General features: G+C 40.0%; 1 protein-coding gene across 4 annotated transcripts in view; it reads left to right on the top strand.

Annotated features, from left to right (window-relative positions):
• The window catches only part of slc16a6b (solute carrier family 16 member 6b), a 19383-nt gene that overhangs the window by 2266 nt on the left and 5789 nt on the right, over window positions 1-11328 (top strand). The window contains exons 1-4 of one of the 4 annotated variants that reach the window (XM_020608228.1): window positions 87-496; window positions 4424-4668; window positions 5376-5519; window positions 10554-10682. In XM_020608228.1, coding sequence (XP_020463884.1) covers window positions 4440-4668; window positions 5376-5519; window positions 10554-10682 — 502 coding nt within the window. In that variant the 5' untranslated portion in view covers window positions 87-496; window positions 4424-4439. Of the gene's footprint in view, window positions 1-86; window positions 497-4423; window positions 4669-5375; window positions 5520-10397; window positions 10683-11328 lie in introns of those variants that run through there. The other 3 variants (XM_020608229.1, XM_020608231.1, XM_020608232.1) reach the window with 3 other exon arrangements.

Raw genomic sequence — 11328 nt, 5'->3', positions numbered from 1 at the left:
CCCTCCCTCTCTCTCTCTCTCTCCCTCACGCTCTCTCTCTCACTTTTTCTCCCTGCCTCTCTCTTTATCTATCTCGGCCTGTCTTTCTCTTTGTGTGTATGTATGTGCACGCGCTCATGGGAGAGAGCGGGTTTCCGCATCTGCGTTTTTGATGAGCAAAGCCCTGCGCGTTCATGAAAGATTTGCGCACTCGCGTTTGAAATACCAGCTTGAGCCGGTAAAGAGCTGCCAAAACAGGCAGGAAATGGCTTAATTTATTGAAGACAAATGATGCGGCTGGCTCAGACAGGGCGAGAATATACCAAAGAATAGTACTAGTGTTACTACTGTTCGATCACTTTGTTTTTTTTTAACAGGAGAAGTATGTGGATGAGATATTAGAATAACTAGATAATGTTACTGGATTCATCGTAGCAAATATCTGTATATCAGTTAGAAAATCTGTCGTTATTACAGCAGAGGGTTGCTTTTCCTCCCTCACGAGTCAACGCTGCCGGTAAGTAAGATGTCAGCTTACCAACTCCAGCCCTAAGACTGTCTACACTCAACTCGCTGCGGCACAGTTAAACTCCGTTGCGTTTTGTTTGAAATGGCAGTCTGGATGGAGATTAAGCTCGGGTGCTTATCTATTATGAGTGAATAACAAGCGAGTCCATACTGACATTATGTACACATTAGTAAATCATGTGTTATGTTAGCCAGCCAGCCGGGCGCAGATAAATCGTGAAATGTGTAAGTTAACTCTCTAAGAGTGTAGCGTTCAGGCTACACACATAAAGAGTAAATATGAAGGCTATAAGAACAACAGGGGATACGTGTGATTTTAGCAGTAACCGTTTAGCTTCTTGTCCTAATTGCTGTTCTGCCTGGATGCGACACATTGACATCATCTCCACTGCACTGCGGATACTCCGACTTGGCACACATGATAGTACTAACTTTATAAAATGATAATAACAATAGTACATTATTGAGTACATAACAATATTAACTTTAAAAAATGACCAACGTTAATTTCTACTAATGTTAGCTAACAGACGCTAACCTGTGTCTGCGTTTATCACTCTTCATATCCATAACATTTTCTGTGTTTTTACAAACCCCAGACAGTAAAGTAACACGAGTCTTTTTACTCACCTTTTCCTCTTCCATTAATGAAATTGCTTCTTCTGGGACTCCTCGACCACGCAAAAATTCACTTAAATCCGACATTTTCTGGGCAGCACGTAGCTCCTCTCCAGCATGACTCAAAGGCACTCACTGAACTTGGATCCCTACAGGTACCCATACTTCTGAGATTAAAGTCAGAATTCTGAGAATAAAGTCAGAATTCTGAGAATAAAGTCAGAATTTTAAAAAAAATGTATGCAGTGGCCCTAATACTCTTCCGTACCTTTGAATAACTTTGTGGTACAAAGCAAAAAAGTAAATTGCCTGAGGTAAAACAAACAAACAAAGAAGTTACCAAAACTAAAAATATATGTAAATTTCAAATAAAACAGGCCTTTCTAACACTGAAACAAAAAACAAACAGTTGTATTAATGTCAGTTAATCATGGCACCCATTTCTATTTAATAAAATCATGTAAACTTGATCTTGATTGTGTTATATGAACAGAATGTATTTGTGGGAACAATATCATTTTAACATTTAAGTGTATTGGCATTTTATTAAATACAAATGTTCTTTGTCAGCCAAACCAAATTTATTTTAATTCAATCTATATCAGTAAAACACTTCAGTACAACAAGTTTCAGCCTTATTTCTACATTTCTACAGTACAATTTGTTTTCTTAATATCACTACAGTTGAATGAACTAATATGTCTTTAGTAATTTTACTATAAATCTTATTGCTTCAATTAGATTTGTTTTCCCCGACAGCACTGGGAAGCATTTAATTAAATTACCAATGGTCCATTAACTTAATAAATAAAAACAACATGCACAATACCTTAACATTTTGTTGACATTTGGCTTTAACATATACCAGCAAAGTTAGAACTGTTCTTCCCCCTTTTATCTTATATACTGTATATTAACATTTTTCAGTGGTAATTCAACAGCTGAGAAGTTTAAGAGAGAGTTTGTCAAATAACAGGCAAAATTTAGAACCATTTGATGGTGCACACAAGAAGCAATAAAACATACAGGCCAAGTTAACTTAGTCAACCACAAGCCACAACATGTACAGTGCCTTGCGAAAGTATTCGGCCCCCTTGAACTTTGCGACCTTTTGCCACATTTCAGGCTTCAAACATAAAGATATAAAACTGTAATTTTTTGTGAAGAATCAACAACAAGTGGGACACAATCATGAAGTGGAACAAAATTTATTGGATATTCCACCTGTGTGTAATCAAGTCTCCGTATAAATGCACCTGCACTGTGATAGTCTCAGAGGTCCGTTTAAAGCGCAGAGAGCATCATGAAGAACAAGGAACACACCAGGCAGGTCCGAGATACTGTTGTGGAGAAGTTTAAAGCCGGATTTGGATACAAAAAGATTTCCCAAGCTTTAAACATCCCAAGGAGCACTGTGCAAGTGATAATATTGAAATGGAAGGAGTATCAGACCACTGCAAATCTACCAAGACCTGGCCGTCCCTCTAAACTTTCAGCTCATACAAGGAGAAGACTGATCAGAGATGCAGCCAAGAGGCCCATGATCACTCTGGATGAACTGCAGAGATCTACAGCTGAGGTGGGAGACTCTGTCCATAGGACAACAATCAGTCGTATACTGCACAAATCTGGCCTTTATGGAAGAGTGGCAAGAAGAAAGCCATTTCTTAAAGATATCCATAAAAAGTGTTGTTTAAAGTTTGCCACAAGCCACCTGGGAGACACACCAAACATGTGGAAGAAGGTGCTCTGGTCAGATGAAACCAAAATCGAACTTTTTGGCAACAATGCAAAACGTTATGTTTGGCGTAAAAGCAACACAGCTCATCACCTTGAACACACCATCCCCACTGTCAAACATGGTGGTGGCAGCATCATGGTTTGGGCCTGCTTTTCTTCAGCAGGGGCAGGGAAGATGGTTAAAATTGATGGGAAGATGGATGGAGCCAAATACAGGACCATTTTGGAAGGAAACCTGATGGAGTCTGCAACAGACCTGAGACTGGGACGGAGATTTGTCTTCCAACAAGACAATGATCCAAAACATAAAGCAAAATCTACAATGGAATGGTTCACAAATAAACATATCCAGGTGTTAGAATGGCCAAGTCAAAGTCCAGACCTGAATCCAATTGAGAATCTGTGGAAAGAACTGAAAACTGCTGTTCACAAACGCTCTCTATCCAACCTCACTGAGCTCGAGCTGTTTTGCAAGGAGGAATGGGCAAAAATTTCCGTCTCTCGATGTGCAAAACTGATAGAGACATACCCCAAGTGACTTACAGCTGTAATCGCAGCAAAAGGTGGCGCTACAAAGTATTAACTTAAGGGGGCTGAATAATTTTGCACGCCCAATTTTTCAGTTTTTTATTTGTTAAAAAAGTTTGACATATCCAATAAATTTCGTTCCACTTCATGATTGTGTCCCACTTGTTGTTGATTCTTCACAAAAAATTACAGTTTTATATCTTTATGTTTGAAGCCTGAAATGTGGCAAAAGGTCGCAAAGTTCAAGGGGGCCGAATACTTTCGCAAGGCACTGTATATGGTGAAAATTGCATTTTTAAATGTAAAAAAAAAGCAAAATATTTTACAAAAATCTTTGCTTGAGAAGTTTATTGATTTTGAGTCTAAATACTCCCGGTTATATCACAGTTTGAGCATGACTGCTCCACTCTGAATCTTTACTTTTTGTCATCCTACCTCCTCTTTTATAGTCTCTTTTAAGTCATCCCAGTTTTAAATTGATAGCCTTTATTTCCCCATCATGGCAACTTGGTTGATTGGAGTCCTACCTAGATTTTGCTGCATTTCAGCCCTATGCTTCAGTTGGTTGTTAACTCTGCTGCCCACCATCACAGAACTCGACCGTTCATATCAGTTTAAAAGTGCCTCCACCAACTTCCCCATCGGATTGCACAGGATGTCCTCAGTTAAAACAGAAGGTGACTTGGTGGCACTGGAGCCACCAGTATGAAATGTTAGTCTGGAACCCTCACTGTTTATATGTATACTGTGGATACTATAGTACTGGATGACTGAAATCCCCTGAGATGAAGAAGAGAGCCTTGGGGTGCTGTATGTGCAGCCTGGCCTAGACAGCATGAATGACATCAGATGTGAAAAGACCTACCAAGAGAGGATTCCACTGTTAGGGAATAGGCCATAATACTTTAAATTGAACACTTGTACATAAATAAGCCTGATTATATACTAAAAGGGACAGAAATTGAAGCTTTAAAAAGGACTATAAAATGAACTTCATCATTACTGATGTCATCCCTGTTTCTTCCTGCAGGTGGCCTGCTGTAGCTATGGAGTCCAGTTCCCGGTGTTGTTTGGGTCCAAATGTCTACTCAGAGGTTCCTGATGGTGGCTGGGGCTGGGCTGTGGCCTTGGCCTTCTTCGTGGTGGAAGTATGCTCCTATGGGACCATCAAGACCCTGGGCATTTTCTTACAGGATTTGATGGAAGAATATGGAGAGAGCAACAGTCGAGTGTCCTGGGTCATTTCCATCTGTGTTTTCACCTTTACTTTCACTGGTCAGTCACTTAACTTTCAATCAAATCAAATGTTATTTAATGGCACATTTAAAACACCAATAAGTCATAACAAAGTACTTCACAAGTATGTAATAAAAGCAATAAATTTAAATATCACAACCACAGAATTGAAACACAAGAAACACTAAGCATTATAGCATGAGCAGAAACCAGTAGCCTACTTGGTTTCTGCTTTGGAATCAAGATGGAAATGGAAATATATGGGTGGGATATCTACAGTATCTTTCTCTCTGTGTCTTTCTCTCTACACATATTCTGATTAGTTTCTCAAAGTTAAGTATGCTATCAATAATCACCCCCAAATTTTTGTCTTGTCCCATTTTCACTGGATTTATCACACAATGTACAAAATCTTAGTGTGCCTTTAAATATCAGATTAACTATAAGTCATGGAATTTTTTTTTTTTGTCGTTAAACTATGACGCACTGATAACCCTAATAATAAACCAACAGCTTATATAGCACGTGTGCACCATCAGTTTGAACGCAAGTTATTGGTGCATACATACTGGAATAGCAGACAGATGTTAACTAAGTTTGAGAAATAAAACTGGGGGTTCAGAAACTGGCTTACTGACACGAGTAATTTTAAGCATTCAAAAGATAATTTGTTCAGATATCATACGGATACCGACTGAGCTGAAATTGAATGAGATTACTCTTCTGTTTTTCAACCCCACCCTCAGCACCCCTGTCCACGATGCTGAGCAACCGCTTTGGCTATCGTCCTGTAGCGATGATCGGAGGCTTCCTCATTATCCTGGGAAACATCACCTCTGCCTTCACCAACTCTATTAATGAGATGTATATCACCATTGGGATTGTCTCAGGTACTTACTGAACTTACAAACTAAAATGGTAAAAAAAAATAAAGGGAACACTTAATACTCACATTATAACACCAAGTCACTTAAACTTCAGGGATATCAGTCTGTCCATTTGTCTACATCTCTCCATATGAATTAGTTTCACCTGCTTTGGGGCAACTGAAAAGTGACAGCAGGTGCAGTGAAGAGGCAATATCTGCTCCTTTATGCAAGAACGAACACTGTAACCACTGTGAGAGCCCTATAAAATGACATCCAGCAGGCTACTGGTGTGCATGTTTCTGACCAAACTGTCTGCAACAGACTCCGTGGGGGTGGCATGAGGGCCCAGTGTTCTCTCGTACAACAGCCCAGCACCATGCAACTCAACTGGGCATTTTCTAGAGAATACCAGAATTGGCAGGTCTGCCACTGTTCTCTTCACAGATGAGAGCTGGTTCACACTGAGCAAATGCGGCAGGCGTGAAAGAGTTTGGAGATGGCGTGAACATTATGCTGCCTGTAACATCATCGAGTATCACCGGCTTGTGGCTGGAGTGTGTAGGCAGTTTCTGGCAGTGTTAATGTCCTTAACGAAAGCTATGATGAAAAATATTCATTGACAACCTATTTTTCAGGATGAAAACAAAACATAAAGTAACGTTTGATGATGATGAGAACTATGACAAAATACATTTTTTGTCAACGAATAAAAAGTAAATGATGATTTGAAACACAGAAAAATGGACATGAAGTAACTTAATGACCTGCATCTGTGGAATCACAAAGTGTAGGTGCTGGTCAGTAAAACCCTTTCCTCCACCATGTTCAGGAGCTGAACTAGCTTGATGAGGTTCACTTCCGTCTTACATTAAATAATGTTCTGTCTCTGGCATTAGCACTTCCTGGAAGAAACAGATTTATGAATCATATTCGTCTACAATCCACAAAGTTCGCTGAATGACACTAGGAAAATGCAGCAGCATGCCATATGAAACGGTAGGATAATTTAACATGAAACGCTGTGGATGTAGATGTAACATTAATGTTCCTTTCAGTCGGATATTTTTTGTGTTGCTATCAGTCAGTTCCAGGATTAATGTGGGCAGCCAGCCATAAATCATCTCTAAATGTTCGCTGCAGAGATCTGACTGTTTTAATGTTATCCTACAATTTAGTGTCACTTCTCAAGCTGAACCCAGTGAAGAGGAGTTTAGTACAAATGTGAGTGGGTCCAACTTCTGCAAAGCAGAGGAACAATGTGTGAATAAAACTTGGATGGGAACAGCATAAGTAACCGTGGTAACGGTAGACAGACAGGATCAAGAAGATTTAACCTACGGTAATTAAAACTGATGAAAACAAGACTAGAATGTATTTAGTTTCAAATACTCAAAATTTGACTAAAACTAAAATGCATTTTTGTCAGAAGACTAAGACTAAAACAAAATCAAATTCAGGTGGCAAAATTAATACTGGTAAAGGGATGAAAAAGGCATTGACTGGCCCTCACGTTCCCCTGACCTAAATCCAATTGAGCACCTATGGGGCATTATGTATCGGTGCATCCGATGGCACCAAGTACCTTCACAGATGCCCTGATCCAGGTCTGGGAGGAGATTTCCACAGACACCATCTTCCAACTCATAAGGAGCATGCCCAGATGTTGTAAGCAGTGCATACAGGCACGAGGGGGCCATACACACTTCTGAGTCACATTATGAGTTGCTGTAATGAAATTCACACAACTTGGATGAGTCCATGATTTCAATTTTTCACTTTGACTTTCAGTGTAATTTTGAATACAGCCCTCCATGGGTTGGTGATTTGGGTTTCCATTGACTGTTGTTGTGTTATTTTGTTCTGAACAAATTATAAAATGTGCAGATGTAAAGATTTTCAACTTGAATAATTTGTTTCAAAAACCAATGTGTGCTTTAAGTGTTCCCTTAATTTTTTTGAGCAGTGTACTTAAGCTCTGTGTGTTAATGTAGACCTTTTAAGACACTGCAACACTGAAATTGTGTAGACATTGCCCTGAGGAGTATGAATGCAAATGTCCTAGTTAAGCAGCCCAGACATTAAGCAGGTTTACTCTGCCACTTCTTGTATTGTATTGTTGTAGCTAATAGTCATGATTCACGTGTATTATATAACACAATCGGGATGGTGTTAAATCCCCCGCAGCCTGTCAGTCAGGAAGCAACGGTTGATCTGTGTAATAAGTTTTTATTTTATTTTAATGAGAAGGTTGCTACTATAAAGGCCACTGTGGTTGGGTTAGTGCCCGATCCATCGGTTTTTACTCCGTGTGTGACTACTTTTGATGTTTTTGAGCCGGTAACTCTGACTTTTTTGGAGGGAGTGGTTGCCCAGGCCAAGCCTTCTGGCTCCCCTCGAGATGTCGTTTCGCCGGCTTTATTTAAGGAAGTCTTCCCATGTATTGGAGGCACGGTCTTGGAAATTATTAATAGTAGTTTGTCTTCTGGTGTTGTGCCTGGTTATTTTAAGCATGCAGTTTTACAACCTCTACTCAAAAAACCACGTTTGGATCAATCCATATTGAGTAATTTTAGGCCTATTTCTAAGTTACCTTTTATCTCGAAGATTTTAGAAAAAGTGGTCTATGCGCAGGTGAAATCCTTTTTAGATGACAATAATTTATTGGAGGTTTTTCAGTCTGGTTTTAAATGCATGCATAGTACAGAGTCAGCCTTACTAAAGGTTGTTAATGATATTTATTTGGCCACTGATGCAGGGGAGTATGTGATTCTTGTCCTGCTGGACTTGACTGCCGCCTTTGACATGGTGGACCATGACATTTTGATATCTCGCCTTCACGATTTAGTGGGCATTCGTGGTGCTGCCCTAGCATGGTTTCAGTCATATTTATCGGGTAGATCAGTGTCTGTCGGGCTGGCAAATGTGGAATCTGTGACAACCCCCTTGTTATCTGGGGTTCCACAGGGCTCCATTTTGGGGCCTTTGCTGTTTTCTCTGTATTTACTTCCCCTTGGCTCTATCTTTAGGAAACATGGGGTCTCTTTTCACTGTTATGCTGATGATGTCCAGATTATTATGCCACTGACCAAAAAAGACACCTACTCGATCCAACCGCTTTTAGCATGTCTTGCAGATATTAAGGCCTGGATGTCGTTAAATTGCTTGAAGCTAAATGATGACAAAACTGAGGTTATAGTGTTTGGCCAGAATACGTCTGGCGAACCTCTTCCTGTAGACCTAGGCTTTTTGGGGCAGTATGTGCGATCGGTTGTCAATGATTTAGGTTTTAGAATAGACTCGGATTTGAGAATGGAGAGCCAGATAAATGCTGTTGTAAAATCTGGATCTTTTTAAGAAAATCTCCCCTGATTATTATGTTAATGTGTGCTACATATAGGAAACAAAGAAATATCACAAGAATTTTAAAATAAATGTACACTGGCTTCCGGTGCGTTTTAGGGTTCGTTTTAAGGTTCTCTTATTTGTTTATAAATCTTTAAATGGGCTGGCACCTTCTTATCTTGTGGAACTTTTGTGTCCGTATAATCCATCGCGGTGCCTCAGATCAGCAGATCAGCTTCTTCTGGAGGCACCAAGGGCCAGGCGGAAAACTAGGGGGGGATAGAGCCTTTGCTGTGGTAGGTCCAAACCTATGGAATGCCTTGCCGCTTTATATTAGGCAGGCCCCATCACTGTCCACTTTTGAGTCTTATTTGAAGACCTACTTCTATTCATTGGCGTTTGACCAGGAATGACACTCTGTCTGTAGTGTTAGTGTTTATATTACTGTCTATAGCTTTTTATGTGTTGTTTTTATATTTGTATAATATGTTAAGTGCTTTGGTCAGCTGTGCTGTGGTAAAGCGCTATATAAATAAAGTTGAGTTGAGTTGAGTTGAGAGTTCCCTAATACAAATACCGTCATGTCAGAGTGAGCCCATGTGTGAATACAGCCCCTTATAGTCTGGAGAATTCACACTAAGCTAATGGGTATGTTGATGACACTCTATTGTGCCTGGCACAAAACCAGAAGAATACAAACATCCTATGCTGGAAAAGAATGGCCATTTATAAAAAAGACGTCAACAAAAATGACTTACTGGAGAGATGACAAGATTTGAGAACCTCTATTAAGGGCCAGGACCGATGCAGAAATCATCCAACATTATCAAGGAACAGCAATAGATTTTGTTTTTATGACCAAATTACAAACCAGCTATGCAACATCTGACACGGATAGTCTCCCACTTTGTACTACATGTGTGAAAGGGCAGCTCTGGACTATGTCCGGACCTGCTTCTGATGCAGACACTGTCCATAGTTCATATGAGAGAACAGCTTGTGTCTTTGTGTGTCATTTTAATATTTACAGAATGACTGTTTTGCTCATTTGTTTGTCTTGTATAACAGCCATTAATGACCTAAAGGGACCTCTAGCAGTGCCAACAACAAAATCTGCCTCAGTCTGTTTCTTCTAGAACACTCCAGTGACTGAGAGATAAACAGCCTCTTCAAAACACCATGCAGTGAGATCTACTCCAGACCTCTTAACTCTCTAGAAAGGATTAACAGAGCGGATCAGGAAAAACTGGAGTCAAAAATGTTCTCCAAACAAACAAAAACACTAAATTCTCTTTAATATCAGGATTGATGAAACAGGAAGTAGGCTAGCTGATAAGGATGGAATAAATTTAGTGAATACAGTAATAGATTGGATGATGAACAAATCAGTACAATGAGGTTTCTCTCAGAACACATTAACTTGTTCTTTTTTCTTGGACAGAAAGCACTGCTAGCTCTCCCACCATGATTATCATGTCTGCCGGTCTCATTTAACATTTTCTCCTTTCTCCCCTGTCTCTCTTTTGTCTTTACATGCCTTTTGTCTTTTGTCTACAGCAGCTATAGCAAAGCCAAATCATCTTAAGCAGCCTGCCACCGTTGACAAAGGAGCGACCTGACACCATGATCTTTGACTCACCTCCCTATCCATGCAGTGTTCCTACCATGCGGGACAGTGGCTGTTATGTCCCCCTTTTTCTCCTCTGTTTACAGGCCTCGGGTACTGCCTCACCTTCGTCCCCACCGTCACCATCCTAGCCCAGTACTTCTCCAGAAGGCGAGCCCTCGTGACCTCTGTTGCTTCCTCCGGAGAATCCTTTGCCATATGTGCATTTGCTCCAGGTGAGTGTGCAGTCAAAGGGAAGGCAGTTAGGCAAATTATGATCTGTGGATCTGTGATCTTTCTCATTACTAAATGCTGTCCATTAAGAAGTGGAATTTTTTTCCAAACAATATTGACATGGGAAACATTTGACATAAAAAAATCTTTATTCAAGGCCCACTCATTAGCTATTTCTGGGGGCATGGTAAATGGTAAACCTTGCTGAGGAGCTAGGTTAGAGCTACTCCATTTTATTTGTGCAGTGCTTAAAACTGAAAAAATAACAAAAACAGGGTGTCCGCAGGGTTTTAAAAAGTATTAAAAAGTGATTAATCAAAATTGCCAAATTTAAGGCCATTAAAAAGTGTTTAATTTGGTTTAGAGGTATTATTTTTTAAAAATAGGTATTGTTTTTTCAGACTATGGTGTCCTATTCTGATTGAAATTCTATCTGCTATAATTTGCGCTAGTTCGTTTAAATGTGGGCTTTAGCATATCGGGGCACATAATCAAAGATCCTCGTCTAGTCTCAACTTTGTATGTTTGATGCTGACGTCATATTCAGTGGCCGTTCGAGATCTCAAATACTTTGCGCGCTCAGCTCAACTGGATAGCCAACTGGCTAGCTTACATTGTTGACTAGTCCAGACAACCATCGTCGTCGTC

This window comes from Monopterus albus, unplaced genomic scaffold (assembly GCF_001952655.1).
Source record: "Monopterus albus unplaced genomic scaffold, M_albus_1.0 scaffold92.1, whole genome shotgun sequence".
NCBI lineage: Eukaryota > Metazoa > Chordata > Actinopteri > Synbranchiformes > Synbranchidae > Monopterus > Monopterus albus.
Note: the sequence above shows the minus strand (reverse complement) of the source record. Positions and strands in the feature narration are given on the sequence as shown.